Consider the following 15,917-nt stretch of genomic DNA (forward strand, 5'->3'; position numbering starts at 1 on the left):
GTTTGTTTACTTGTAGGCTTTTCTGTTTTCCCACCACACCCAGATAACACGCAGTTTGATACAGGACATAAACATCGAACCTCCCCTGCTCGAGGAAAACAAGGCTGTAGATCGAGGAGTGACAGTAAGTGGTGGCTGCTGTCGTCAGCGTAGGTTTAGACTTTGCACCGTTCAGAGGACTTTGAAGTCTCACAAAGGTGTAAAGAGACTATAAACGCACAAATGCGTGCGACGCTGCACACGCACACATTTCATCGATGACTTGGGCCTTGCTGAGGTTTAACATTGTGTATAGTGTGTTTGTGGTACCCCATTTTATCTATAATGCATATCCCTGCCTTGATAGGAAGAAACATAAAATATCCCCAGAGCAGGGATTGCAAATAAGATAGTGGTGGATCTGCACCAGCTAGTGAGTGCATGTTTTAGACTGATAGATTTCAAACATAATCCCTCCCTGAACAGGAAACCTGAGCTGAAGCTGAGCACAGCTGTGTTGAAGAGTATCGGCAACAGTTTCTATTCCAGACAAATCTGGAGAAAAGTGAACTGAAATAACGCTTTTTTTTCTAGAGATTTCTTGAACTCAGCTCAGAAATATAGATCACATTGAGCATTACAGCTGAAACACTTGGTTTAGATTCATTGATTTGCCACATTGATGAGGTTTTGTAAAGTTTTCTGGATTTAATTTAAATCCAAACTGAAACTGCTTCCCCCTCAGTATTAGAAAAGTAGGAATTCCTACTTCTCGCCCTTTTAAAATTGATGATGCTGCATTTGACTTCTGTCACACCCAGCCTGCGTGTTTATCATGCACAGGTTGACAAGCAAAATTTACACTTTTTAAATGTAGCAGTTTGCTGTGTCCAATACTGTAAATTTAATAGATAACAATTTGTGAACAGTTCTTTGTCTGAAATAAGCATAGACTGAAAAGAAAAGATGGTCAACTCCAGTTTTGAAGCTGCTGTCGACAGCAGGCACAGTTTTAGCTAACAGCAGCAAACATCCTCAGATTGTGCAGGCATACATAACACAGATAACAAAACTTTAAGGTGTAATTCAGTTTAACAGGTCACGTACATGAAAATTCTTCCCTGTAAAATTGCTTGTTTCAGATGTGTCGTTGGTCTCTGGGGAACAGCTCATTTTTGGAGCCAGCCTCAAGTGGCCACTTAAGGAACTGCAGTTTTTGGCACTCAGTTTTATTAATTTATGGATTCGTTTCAACGCTCTGGAGATTAAAGCCCGACTAGCCAGTATTAGCTACTTGTTGATTAATCTGTATTGACATTTAAATTTTGGAAAAATGACAATTAAAAAGTAACGAGGACAGGGGAGAAACACCCTACAATCGTGATACCAGTGGTGATGTTGCATAGATTGTCCACTAGAGGGCAGTTTGCAACAAACAACCAGCTGATCTATTCAATTCAGTTGTGTTTATTTAGCATCAAATCATAACACGAGTCGCCTTAAGTACGGTGAAGACCCTGCAATAATAGACAAAATAGTAATATAGAGACTAAGCAGAGTCGGGAGAGTGTGAACAAATGGACATATAAATGAAGGCGATGTCTTTTTGTTTTGTGTCTCTAAAAGGAAAAAATATTGGCCAACGTATCAAGATATCTGATTTTTACAGGACTAAATATCGGTCTTAAAAATCCCGTATCATCGCTGCATGAGACACACAACAACTTCTCCGCCTGACTCACCAAGCACATCGATGACTGTGCCAGTCTGCCTGCCTCAAGAACTGGATTCATGGTGTGTCATTCAAAGCTTTTGGGCATGAAGTGTAATAGTGTTGATTCATTCTTTGTTAATAAATAAATAAAAATGTATCTATGTGGTGTCATAAAATGACACTCTGGAAAGGTCAGTGGACATTTTAAATTTTAAAATTATTCATTAGTTAATAAAAAATAGTATTTATTATTATTTGAATTGAAAGGACTGACCCACAGTAGCACTGCACTTAGTCCCACACTCAGTGACACATATACCTGTGCCCACACACACACACACACACACACACACACACACACACACACAGAACAGGAGCTTATTCAGGTCTTTGCTGGAATAAAGCCTCTAATCTGCCCATTCACACCATGAATGGAGACATTCCTCCTGCCTTACTCAACACACACACAAATGCACACTCACACACGGGCTCACATACATGCACGCTCGCACACATACGTGCTCACGCCCACATGCACGCCCAGAGCTATATTTTATTCATTTACAGCTCTGCATTACCAGGCACTAAAATCCATCCTTGATCTAATAAAATAAATTCAGTCTGAAGCTTCGACCGCATGAATGATCAGACTGTTTCATTTGTGCTGATGGCAGTTGAAGCGCCCGTGGAAACGATCTGTGCTTGAGCGCGTGTGCGTGCGTGTCATTGCGTCTGCGGGCGCACACTCACGTGCGTGTCTGTGTCTGTCTGGTGTGTCTGCGTATCCCTTCATCTCTGGGAATTCCCCTCTCCCTGCTTTTCCCTCCAACCAGCCTCCCCTGCCGTTCGTGTCCGGCTGAACCAATCAGAGCCCCCCGGCTTTGTGTTTCCTATTGCCAATGACACCGTAGGTCAGCAGCGGGGTCACCGGTTCACATCTCACCCACTCAGAGGTCACGTTTCCTGGTTGTTATGGGGCATGTCAGGGCCAACATGAAGAGTAAGAGTTGTTTTTTGGCGTTTTTTTGTAACTGTTGCTCGTTGATCAGTTTGAAAGAAACCGAAACATCTGGAAAAAGCTGCTGTCAGCACGGCATTACAGAGGAATAATGTTATATTGTAGTGTGTGCGTGTGATGCAAGTGCTAAACTGACTTTGAAACTTTGAGTTCTGTCTGACTCGCTAATCCCTCCCTCCCCCTCTCCTCTCCTGTTTTCACACGCACAGCTGTTTCCTGAGGGAGGAAGAGAAAGGTTCATTTTTAAACTTTTGTTGGGAATCAGCCTGATTCCAGTTTGAAATGCATATACCTATTATTCCTGCTTGCTTTCAGCCCATTTACAGCACATGAGAATAGCACGACACTCTGAAGATCAAGCTCCCGTGCTGTAGAGAAACCAAATAAACCTTTTTCCTCTGCTGCAGGCACCCGCTGGTCTCCATTCATTTCCAAGCAGCATGAAAATCAATTAGCAGCCTCTTAAAACCTGAGTGAGCTGTGCGATCCATTGCAGTGAAGATCGGTGTGCGCTTAAACCACATTACTATACAACAGTGGATGGTGGAGCAGTGACAAAAAAGCACACATGGTGCTCATAGTAATGGACTACACATCTCAAGTTTCAACAGTTGTCTAATTGAGTTTCGAAGCTAGCAAACATGAAAGGAACCAACCGCTGTCTGAAGTATCAGGAAAGCTACATCCAAAAACTTCAGCTGTGCTATATGCATTCAGAAAGAGTCGGCGAAGATCTTGGATAATCTTGTGTGATCTAAAGTGAAAGAGTTGATAGCACACTGGGATATTCCACCAAATTAAGTTTTGTGTGTTCAGCGCAGACACTGTGGTCATTTTTAGGTACTTCCCTGATGACTGATTCGGTGGATGTTTGCAGAGGATATGAAATGATTCGAATCATGTTCTTTCTATAGACTGGAACATGGTGAAACTGTACAGCGTGACGCATGAGTCATCTTATTGTGTTTCCTTATTCCTGTGAATTAAGTCACGTTCATCACATTTTCTTATCCTCGGTTTCATTTCCCTTCTCCGTGTAAATCGGCTGTGTGTGGAAGTCAGGTTGTGTTTTGATACGTGCCCACGTGCGACCAGATTTATTCATCACAGGGTCGCCTTGTGACGCCACAGCCTACCTTTTGTGCAGTGTGTTGTCTGTTATAATCTCTCATTTGTGTGAGTATTTCTGGTCTGTATACAGTCATGGTAAAAAGAAAGGACACCATCTGTGTACCATAGCCAGCACAAGTCTTAAAATGATGTAAATACAGCCTCAGACAGGGCTGGACTTTGACTTGTCCGTTGCAGCACCTTCATTCTTTTCTTTTTCAGCTCCTCTGATTTGCTGCTGTGCTTGGGCTCATTGACATATTGCATGAACCAATTTAGACAAAGCTTTATCTTGTCAGACAGATGGCCCCACATTAGACTCTAGAATACTTTGGTACACAGAGGAGGTCATGATACACTCAGGGACTAGGTGAGTGCCCAGGTTATGTGGCTGCAAAACAAGCCCAAATCATCACCCCTCCATCACCGTGCTGACAGCTGTCGTGAGGCGTTTGCGTTGATATACTGTCTTTAGTGGCATTGTGCATTATTTCTAAACATCATCTGCCTTGTTGTCATCTGTCTAAAGAACAGCGTTCCAGATCTCTGAGTTCTTCAGATGCAGTTTTGCAAAGCTGCGCTGCCATGATCTTTTCAGAGTGTCTTTCTCCTTGCAGCCATTCCAAACAAGCCATGCCTGTTCAGTGTTTTTCTGATTGTACTGTCATGAAATTTAACATTTAACATGCTAACTGAGGCCTCCAGAGCCTGAGATGTGGCTTTTCAGTTTTTTGGACCTTCCACCCCTGCAAAGATTGGCATCTGTCTTGACTGTTTTCCATTTGTCAATAATCTTTCTCCCTGCAGAGTGATGAGATTAAAGTTACTTTAAAATGGCTTTATAGTCCTTCCCACATTGAAACAATTAACTTCTTTAAGATCATCGGTAAAGGCTTTCCTCCTTGGCGTTGTGCTAACAAACACCTAATTGCTGTGTTTACACTTGCTGATGATCAGTTAATCAAGTGCACCTGGTTGCTAATTACCATTATAAGGAGTAAGGATGTACTTGGCTTTTCACACACACTTTTTTAATGAATATATAGTAACAAAGTGTAACTATCTATCAGGATGTTGTTGAATTTTAAGAGCTGGTAGGGAGCAGATTATTTTTATTGTGTCCTGAAACGCAAAGTGAAATATCTCTGTGTTTAACTTTGTCTGGCTGCTGTTTGCCGTTAGGCAGATTATTCACTGTAAGTTTATTAAATGTGAAAATAGCTCTCTGCTCCAGCTGGAAAATTGGTGCAGTCAAATCAAACAGCTGTGTTCAGAAACAAGGTCGTTCAGAGTGCTTTACAGAGACGAAGTCGAAAACAAAGAGATATTTAAAACGCATATTTGCATAGGGGTCACGATGTGAAGCATGCACAGATAAGTCATGATGGGAATATAACTACAACCTTATTGTTTCCCACGTTCACATATGTCTAGTTAAATGTATCTGGCATGCTAATGTTTACTCTAAAATGATCATCAGGGCAAATCCGAGTCGTTTCTGCCACAAACTCGATAAACGCGATGTCAGAACAGCGTTAAAACTGTGGGGGTGTGATTGTGGGCCTCTATAGAAAACAGTTTTTCTCTCTAACGGCTGATCTTTAGATCACAACACGGGGCTGTCACACCAGCACAATGAGCCGAAAGAAGCCAAAACCTGTGGTGAGCCGCACCTCGGGTTTATATTCTCTGCGGGTTTGTAACCGCGATTTTTCATATCAAAAGTCACTGTTTGATCCTTTGTTGATTGGAAAATGTGGATCAGTGCAGCTTGAATGTCATCTTGAGCTTTGAAGAGCTGTGGACTCGTGGCAGGTTCTGTGTGACACGATAATTAGATGTGATCAAGCTGCGAGCTGCACAGATGTGATGGGACTAATATGATTGTGGTCGTTCACATGGTTTCTGTCCTTTGTTGCAACGATTGATGTCTTGTTAAATTAATAACCACAATACGACAGCTTCCATGGAAATGAGAATTAAAGAAGGAAGAAATACAAGAAATGAAATCGTTCCGATAATGTGATCAAGAGCCATAATTTGATTATTTTGAGTCTTTTAAGTTTGCTTAATGCGTATAAGATGACTCAGGTCTGTGTCGCGGCTGTAATGGATTCTTTCCTTCTCGTCTGCAGAGTGAGTCGGTCAAATACTTCTTGGATAACTTGGATCGTATTGGACAACTGGTGAGTCATAGTGACTGGTTTAATCTGAAGCACACTCTGTACTTTTTACTTTGCAAGACAATGTTCTCATATCCTTTTTCAGAGCTACATTCCCAGCAAGCAAGACATTTTGTTTGCAAGGAAGGCGACTAAAGGGATTGTCGAGCACGACTTTGTCATCAAAAAGATTCCCTTTAAGATGGTGGATGTTGGAGGGCAGCGGTCCCAGAGGCAGAAGTGGTTTCAGTGCTTCGACGGGATAACCTCGATACTCTTCATGGCCTCGTCGTCGGAGTACGACCAGGTACGTGCACACACAAAAAAAAAAACACGTTATCAGCCTAATTATGAAATGCTGATGCAGTCGGAGCGTTTGGCAGACGAGTCTCTTGACTATTGGGATTGCGAAATGCACAAGAAACATCAGAGAGACACACAACATTTGCGGTAAACACAAAGCTCTCTTTGTGGTGCGCTGAGGAAACTTCATTGTTCCCACAGTCGTGGCTCGAGTTCAAGTCAGCGGTCATATGATGACGACTGAACCCTTAATTGGCATGCAGATAAGACCTGAAAAAAATAAAACTAGACAAAGAATAATGTTGAGCCAATGTGATTCCAGGTCTTGATGGAGGACCGCAGGACAAACCGTCTGGTCGAGAGTATGAACATCTTCGAGACCATCGTCAACAACAAGCTCTTCCTGAACGTGTCCATCATCCTCTTCCTCAACAAGACGGACTTGCTGGTGGAAAAGATTCGCACGGCCGACATTCGCAAGAACTTTCCTGAGTTCAGAGGAGACCCTCGCAGGCTAGAGGACGTACAGGTAACCCGAGGTTTCACAAAACTCTGAATGCAGTTGCAGATTTTGAGCGTCTTCCTAAAGTGCTCCATTATCTTTCTCAACGCAGCTTTGCAACAGTGGTAACTTTCATGCATTCCAGAAGAAGCTGCCCATACATGGGTCGCTGTAGCAGGTCATCTGCTAATCGGAAGTCTGCATGCCAAATATCCTCGGACAAGATAGTAATCCCAGTTGTGTAAATGTTAGATAAAAAGAACTTACATAAGGAAGGGTTTGCATAAATGGGAGAGAATGGGTAACTGAGGCAAGTTGTATAAAGAGCTTTGAGTGCTCAGTAGAGTAGAAAGGCTCTATCTGTTTACCATGTAAGCTAATAAGGACCGAAATTTCTGTCATCACACACGTAGGTTGTTATGGGCAACAATGAAAGATGTAAAGGAGCATTTATAAAGACATCAGTTTATTACCAAGGCTTTATTTTAAAAAAGAAATACAGTTAACATTAATACTGCTAATTAAAGGCTTGTTTTTCTGCCAACTCATATTTTCTCTCGTTTCTGCAGAGATAATCCAGGTTGCTTCTTTAATAAGGCTTTTAGCATCCGTGACTGAAGTCAAGATAATTAATGATAATCCTAAAAGCTGGATTATAGAGCAACACTCAAAACGAGCGCATTACTAATACTACCTGGGTTTCTCTGCAACCTGTGTGTTACAGTGCAGCTTTCTAAATGTTTTTAAGTACTGGTACTGGTTTCTTACTACAAATCTCATCCATCCCATGTATGCCTTTAAACCTAATATCCATACTCGGGGTTCAAAATGCACATTAATGCAGTCAGGTATTGAACCGCTGACCTTTACAATTTTTAGCTGACTCGCTCTTTCTCCTCGCTCCTTTCTCCTGTAGACGCCGGCTTTGTGACGAGCAGATTTTAGCGCAGAAGCATAAGATTAGTAGTTTTCAGCATATTTTTAAGGGTTTAAAACATGTGAGCATTTTAACTAGTTATAAAAGAGGAAATACACCAGTATTTTTCTCACAGCCTGTAAGCCGTGTTGATCACTGTTTTGTTTTTAACCGTCAGATAGAGCATCGCTTCAAACTGAGCAGCAGCATTAGCTCCTTTCCTTTCATGAAGGATGAAAAGGAGTCACTGAAACACATTTGCTTAGCACTGAGAGCTGTTTTCAGGGCTTCCAACTCCATGCTATCTGGTTACTGAGAAACCTTCTGGAAAAGACTTATTATGCTCCCTGTAGCTCTAGCTTTTTATTCTTGGACTCTACTGGATTAATTTTGCATGATTTATTTATCTTGCACTGTTCTGATCAGGCCCCTCAGTTCATCCACTGTTTGAAGCAAGCTTTCTTAGCTCCTTTCTTCAGATTGGTTCTCCTGTGCAAACAGAAGGTTTAAACGGCAGGTGGGTGGGGCTTCCGTGCTTGCAGCCAGAGCCTTAGTTGACCATATTAAGGATATCTGCTGTCGTTACAGCATCAAGAGTAGAAATATTTAAACAGTGTTTAGAGCAGTGCTTGCACATACAGTGGGAGAAATAATCACTTGATCTTCTGCTGAATTTATAAGTTTGCTCACTCACAGAGAAATGAACAGTGTCTCGTCTTTATGAAAGTTTCATATTAATAGACAGAGACAGTGCATCAACCAGAAATCCAGAAAAAAACACATTACATAAAAGTTTGAAATTGATTTGCATGTCATTGAGTGGAATAAGCATTTGAGCTGCCAGCAAAACATCACTTAGTACTTGATGGAGAAACCCTTTTTTGCAAGATGGTAAGATGTTTCTTGTAGCTGGTCAACAGGTTTGAAGGGATTCTCACTCAACTTTACAGAAACTCCCAGAAGTGTCTATAAATTAGGTTTCTTGGCTGCCACTTGGCAACTCGAAGCTTTAGCTCCAGCCACAGATTTTCGTCTGTTTGGCGTCTGGAGGCTGGCGAGGCCACTCGTGATCTGATTGTGCTTCTTCTTTAGCCACTCCTTTGTTGCACTGGCAGTATGTTTTGGGGTATTGTCATGCTGGATGGCCCATCCGTGACTCATCTTCAGTGTTCCGGCTGTTGCAGTATGTGGCCCCAGAAAACAAAAGCATAATGTTTCCACCTCCGTGCTTGACTGTGAGGGTGGTGTTCTTTGGGTCATACTCAACATTTCTCCTCCTCCAAACACAGCGGGTCAAGTTGATGCCAAAGAGCTCAGTTTGACCACAGCAATTTATCCCAATCCACCACCTTTCTCATGCTCAACCTCACCCTGTGAGGCCAGATCTTGCATGGAGCTCCCGATCGCGAGGGTGACTGATCTTTTACAATCACTACAACAGTTGTGCATGTCTGCAATTTTGTCCCTGATGTCCTTCAGCAGTTGGCTCATGGTGGTGGAGAGGTTGGAATGGGAGAAATTGATTCTCTGGACCGGTGTCTAGTGGACAAGCTGATATCAGGAGTATCTGTAACTGACTGATTGATTTATTGATTGTAATCTGTGTCCCACAGTGGAACATAGTCAATCTGTGGGAGACATGCAAATCAATTTATAACTTTTATGTAATGGGTGTGTGTTTTTTGTTGTTGGGGCAATATCTCTCTATTAAAATTAAACTACCATAAAAATTAGAGACTCTTCACATCTTTGTAAGTGAATAAATGTATAAATTAAGCAGGGGATCAAATAGTGTTTTTTCTCCACTGTACATTGACCTCATTATCTGAAGCTTAGGCCATGTGTAACATGAACATCCATCCCTCTAACACTACGTATGTGACAATAGTTCCACAACAAAAATATCTTACCGCCAAAAAGTCCAATCCTCCTGCTATGTCATAAAAGTCGGTCTGATCTTGTATTTACGTCAGTATAGTACATGTGAACACACGCACATAAAGACTCTTCCTCCTCTGCTTCTTCCAGGCGTTCCTGGTGCAGTTGTTTAGTCGTAAGAGGAGAAACCGAGGGAAACCGCTTTTCCATCACTTCACCACTGCAGTAGACACAGAAAACATCCGCTTTGTCTTCCACGCCGTGAAGGACACCATCCTGCAGGAAAACCTCAAAGATATAATGCTGCAGTGACCTTCACGTCATAGACGATGGCCTCTCTGACTGTTAACTGTGAAACCAGCCGTGAATCCAGGCCTGGAGGACTTCTGAGAAGGTCTCCTTTGATCTGAAGCAACACTGACCTGTGGAACCATCACTTGACCCACGCAGAGTGGATCTTAGTGACCTCTGAACCTGTGGAGCCCTGAAGCAACTCTGGACGTTTTGGCCCCTGTGGAATCTCTATGTTTAACCTGTATAAATGTGTGAATGCTGTAAAAAAAAAAGAAAAAGAAAAGAAAAAAGACAGTGGGCTTCTCCTTGCACAGGTTCCAAGATGTGTAAAAAATGTAGAGGAAAGCACCAACTACATGACATGAGCACTGAACGTTGTTTTTCTCTTCTGTATATAAGACTCATGACAACATGTCACTAAACCCAGTCAGACTGCTGCCTGTTGAAATGTAGCTCGAGCTGTGTGAAGACGCCGCGGGAGGGGAAAGAAGCGCAAAGAAAGAAAACGAGGAGGAAAAACATGAGGTTTGGAGCTGAAAAATACTGTCTTAAAGTACACCTGACAGAGGGAAGGGGGTTTGGGGTCCATACTGGTCATATGCTGTGTTATGTGAAAAGGTTGCACAAGTGTTCCTGTCAATGAACTTCAGCAGAGGAGTGAGACTGAGCTGCGCTACACCGCTCGTCCTCTCCTGCCCCGTCTTTTCTTTCCTCGTCTTGTGTTAATTCTCTTGTTCCTGCCATTGTTCGAGAGATCAACAGCTGCAGATAACAAGTCTTATTCTTCTAATCCCACTCCTTCTCGGCACAATAGACACATTGTTCTTCTCCTCAGAAGTAGACGGTCAAATTAGAGTCTCATCTAAGCTCTGAAAAGTGCACGCAGCTCCTGGTTTCGTATGAATCCATACACCTTTCCCGAGCTTTTCTCTCCCTTCTGTGATTTCCATAGCATCCCAGTAGATGCACCACAATAGCCTAGACTTGACCTGAGGCAGTATAAAAAGAAATATAGTAAAAAGTATTTTAAAAAATCTACAAAAAAGCTTTGGCTTCTGGTTACACTGCTTGTTCCTGTTCCCTTTGTCCTGTAAACGTGCCGGGAACAGCAGAAAATGAAGAGATTGAACTGCAGATGACCTTATCCCCGTGTTTCTTGTAGCCATTTTGGACTTGTAGCAGTCGGGGTGGGAAGCCTTCCTAGCAAAAACACTGAGACAATGACAAGTGACTTACACAAGCCAGACTTTTTTTTAAAAAAATCATCACAGGGAAGCGAGTTTAAACACGTTCTGGTGACTGGCTAGTCTGTGATTTCCTAATGAGTTCCTAGAAAGTATCCTGACCAAAATAGTTGGCCGTGTAAGGAAAACAGGAAGCTGCCAGAAAGAAGTGCTGCCTTCAAATCCAAATATTTGATTACTGTCAGAAATACAAGTTCAGTGATAAGCGACGGCTAGAGATCATTTATTTAAATGTCTGCTGCATTGAAAACAAGAAGAAAAAAACTCGGATTTTAATTTTTAAAAATACAACATACTTAAATTTTGCAATCAAAACAATTTCACTAAAGATGTTCCAATATTTTCAAAAAGCTTTGGTCAATGCTGCGTATATGAAAGGGAAAGAACGGCTCAAGGTAACAAATTCACAGATCATTGGTCATCATCTGAAAACCCTCGGCTGTGTCCAGCGTAAGTCTGATCTAAGACTTCCTGTTCCATTGATTGCCGATTGTTTATGAATGCAGTTTTTTTGGGTTTTTTTTTTAAATCAGGTGATGGCAGATGTTTTTTTCCAAATTGCACATCGGCAAATGTGTTCCTCTTGTTCATCTGTCAGACGTTCTTGACTGCAAATGGAAACCAGAGCATTTTTGGTGCCTGTTGACCTTCAGACAATTTCTATGCATATATATACAAATATGTGTATCGCCGTGCTCCTCTAAAGTTCCCTCCAGCTTTATATGAAGTTTCATAGTGTCCTTGAGCTCATTGTTTTGGTTTTAGAGTCTCCAACGTTACTTGTTTGGGTCACTCTCACCACTCATGGCCTTGTTTCCATCCCAAAAAAGTCCTAAAAACCAACCACACTACACTTCTTTCCGAACGCTAAACTGCAGCCGGACAAAAATAGCAGCCAGCCTGTGAACATAGTGGACTATTTAGCAGCTGAAATGTCAGATATTTGTTCAGCAGGAGGTGCACAGCGAAAACCGAAAAAGCCACAAGAGAGTTTATATTACCCAGTCCATCAAGATGTCTTGATTTGATTGATTTGAATGTAATGACTGGATTTTTTTCTGCATTGGGTTAATCTGATAACTGCAGAAATATTTCGTTCAGTGCAAGTTTTTCCAGTGTCAGACATGTAATGTAGGTATAAAGGTGAAATTATAAGTCAAGTAACCAGCAGGTTAACTATGAATGCAACCAGTCACAATCTGTCCTGTTACGTAGCTTATCTGCAGTTTTAACAAACGTTATGCACTGATTTCTGATGGTGGTTAACTGCTCACAGGAGCATCCCTCATACTTTGTACATTTTTAAAAACTACTTTTTTTCCCTCCAATCAAGTGAGGTTAAGTGAAAACCCCTGATTTGCATTTCGGTATGCAGCAGTCGGACACAGCCGGGCTGCTCTTCCCACCCCGAGTAATAAGTCTGCATTGCCTCGAAGGCAAAGGAGTCAAACCGGGAACGTTCCCACTCTCGCCTCGTTCTGATACTGTATTAAAACTGTGTTTGTGTGGTTAATCCTGTACATTAATTACTGTAAGTATGTGACTGATACTGTGTGCACATCGTAAAATACAAGCGGCACTCTGTCTAACGGTATCACTGTAACTATAACTGCTCTGTTGGTGTTGTTAGCTAACCTACCTTGTTTTCCTCTCACGCTTAACTTTTTTTTTTTGTTGTTGTTTTGTTTAATTTTGTAATTGTCGTCATTGCACTGGATGTGTCCGAGAGAAAATGAGCAGAAAGGAAAACGCCTGGGGAAGAAAAAGGCAATGAAACAAACAAACAGATGCAGACGCTGAAAGGCGAACAGGATGAAGGTCGGGAGGGTTGGTGGGGGGGGATGAAAAGAGGGAGGTCTTCTGCCTTTGTTTTTTTGTTTTCCAGTGCCTTGGCTCTGTGCTCTGTGGTGAAATACACTGCCGTTTGCTGACACGCTGTTTCTTTATTTTCTCAGTGTGGCCGTCTTTTGTGTGCTTGAGTGTGTATGCGGTAAAGCAAGAGGTCGAGACCCTCTGAGCTGGAAAGTGAAGAGTGGTAGAAAGATTAGTGGAGAGGAGTTGAGGGAGGAGGGGTGGGGGGGCAGATAGATGTGAGGATTTTTAAGAAATGTTTTTGAGCTCCGAAGGAGAAACGCGGGGGGAAATAAATTCAAATATGTTTTTCTAATGTCCTGGGGCCGTTTAATCAGTATTTATGAACACGAGAAGCTCTCTTGCGAAGCCAGAGAGTTGAAGCTCCTGATAAGCAATGTCACACTGATCTACAACCTAGGCTAACCGTAGGCCCTCATCCCACATAATGTAACATGAAACTCATCAGCCAGAGCTATCAGACCACTGGGCATGAGAGTAAAGCTGAAGTCGGGCAATATCTCTGTTACCCAGCAGAGTCTGACCTTTGCTTTGGCTTTTAATCAGAGGAGCTCTGCTGCATAACAGACTCCAAGTCTCAGGAGAGAGGGAGGGAGCCCAGAAACAACTAGACCAGAGTTTTAGTGTTGTTTTAGAAATCACTGGTTAACATAGATTTATTTACACAGGAAGTAAGCAGAGTGTAATTTAAGGTCCGCTCAGGCACGCCGCAGAAATGAATGTGACAGCCATACGAGAGCTCCCGGCTCCAAAAGAACACTGGAGTGACCTTGTGAATGGGTAGGCGCAGACTAAGGGGGGAGGGGGGGGACAAAGGGAGGAAGAGGGAATACAGGGAAAAGTAAGAGGATAGAGGGAGGGAGAGAGGAGAAGCGGGAGGAGGTCATGTTTCCTCTGTTGAGCCCACTTCCTGTCCTGATCCCAAAATGGAGAGACTCAGAACGACATCGCTCAGGCTGTTTCGATCGCCTGCCCCTCTTCACCCCACAGCACAAACTCACACACACACACACACACACACACATACAGATCACAGAAAACCCAACCAGCCTCCTGCGGTGTCGTACAAAGGAGATGAGAGGAAAAAGCAGGGAGCAGAAAAATATGTCCCAGTGGTCTCTGAAACATAAGGAAGCATTCGTTTATAGAAGCTGAGAGGCACAGGACATTTCGTCCTCGCACTGCATTTCAACGTTTGTGTCTGATGTGTAGCCTGTGTGTGTGTGCGTGCGTGCGTGAGTGTGAGAGAGAGTATCAATGCTAAATTCTACACCATAGTCAACACCAGCAGGCCTGTGCAGGATATTCTTATAGTTGAATTCAATTCAACCAAAGGAGGAGTTTATTTCAAAGTGAAAATATAAAATTGGGGTAGCACATTATAATAATGTCACACTGTTAAGCATTAGAGAGGTATTAGTAAGGTGCCTAATTCAGTTTTGGACAGTGAATATTCTATATACTTGCATATTATCTATATGATAGTTAGCACTAATTAAGATGGGTATTTATATGGGTGCACTGCAGCCATCCAGTCTTTATGTGCAGCTTGCTAATAACGACTCACTTCTCTGCCAAAAACAAACCAAAATAAACACAAAATGGCAGGAAATAATGCAAAGCTTTTTAATGCAATGGATAAAAGGTGATTGTAGCCATTTTTATTATTTTGCCTCTAGCAACCAAAGTAAATAAAGAATAATGTAGAAACACCATTTTTAGCCACAAACCACCTCACAGAAATCAAAAGAGGACTTCTGTTTGTTGTTACAGCAATTTTCTGTAACATAACGTAATTGTTGCCTACCCGAATATCCACAGGCCTGAGAGCCATCACGCACATTTATCTGTTATCTGTGTGCGAGTGTGTGTGACTGTGGGTTCGAGTGTGTATACAGCTGCATGTGTGCAGCGCAGTGAATTTGGTCTCATGACTTTGGTTAAGCTGATGTTTCCCTAAGGCTGTTTTGATTGGACCTACAGCTGAACTCTGATATTTAATAATGAGCCGGGTACTCCCTCTGTTTTTCTCCACACCCACACACACACACACACACACCCACACACACACACACACACACACCAAACGACTGAATCAGAGATAAACGAGCATAAAGTATGAACGAGTGGTTCATTAGCTGATGATTTGGTCATGACAGATAGCTGCACCCCAGGCTTTCAGATCATTAAACCACTTCTGTTTAAGTTCACACTGACAGTGGAATTAACTGATGTCTGACATCTTATCTGCTCTACGGGATGTGTTTTTGAGGGCAGATTGTTAATCAGGCCAAAGCGAACGCAAGAGAACAGTTTTACATGTTTGGACGGTGACCGCATATACACAAGTACACAGCTTTAATCTGTTACTTAATAACTTTAATAATAATAATGGATTGCATTTATATAGCGCTTTTCGGGACCCCTCAAAGCGCTTTACAATACCACTGGTGAAGGCAAGCGACAGAGGCGAGGCTGCCATATCGCGCCATCGGCCCCTCTGGCCATCACCAGTAGGGGGTAGGTGAAGTGTCTTGCCCAAGGACACAACGACCGAGACTGTCCGAGCCGGGGCTCGAACCGGCAACCGGCCGATTACAAGACGAACACCCAACTCTTGAGCCACGATCGTCCTACAATCACAATTCTGTTTAATGTATGACAGCAATTTAGAAGCCTGCGACTTCCTCTTTACTTCTAGCCTTTACCAAGAAAAGTCATTTACATGATCAGCGCTGGGCTTGGCACATGTCTCCCTCTGCTGGAGTAAAATAGGCAATGCAGCATTTTTACTGTGATTCAATGATTCTGTTTTTACTGTGTAACTCTGAATAAATAATAAAAATAATACATAAAAATGAAGCAAAGTCAGTTTAGTAGTTTTTTTTTGCCGTTGTCTTTTTTTTTTTTATACCCACTGACATT

General features: G+C 42.4%; 1 protein-coding gene across 1 annotated transcript in view; it reads left to right on the forward strand.

The window, feature by feature from the left end:
- gna12a (guanine nucleotide binding protein (G protein) alpha 12a) overlaps positions 1-13,051 on the forward strand; it is a 30,057-nt gene extending 17,006 nt beyond the window's left edge. Inside the window, exons 3-6 of the mRNA XM_085276356.1 lie at positions 5,957-6,007; positions 6,090-6,290; positions 6,609-6,815; positions 9,733-13,051. Of these exons, the coding sequence (XP_085132482.1) occupies positions 5,957-6,007; positions 6,090-6,290; positions 6,609-6,815; positions 9,733-9,894 (621 nt within the window). The 3' untranslated portion in view covers positions 9,895-13,051. The remainder of the gene's footprint in view (positions 1-5,956; positions 6,008-6,089; positions 6,291-6,608; positions 6,816-9,732) is intronic.
- The last annotated feature ends 2,866 nt before the right edge of the window (positions 13,052-15,917 follow it).

This window comes from Mchenga conophoros, linkage group LG6, assembly GCF_057382185.1.
Source record: "Mchenga conophoros isolate Kocher_MC1m ecotype Shallow Benthic linkage group LG6, M_conophoros_male_GT1.1, whole genome shotgun sequence".
Lineage (NCBI taxonomy): Eukaryota > Metazoa > Chordata > Actinopteri > Cichliformes > Cichlidae > Mchenga > Mchenga conophoros.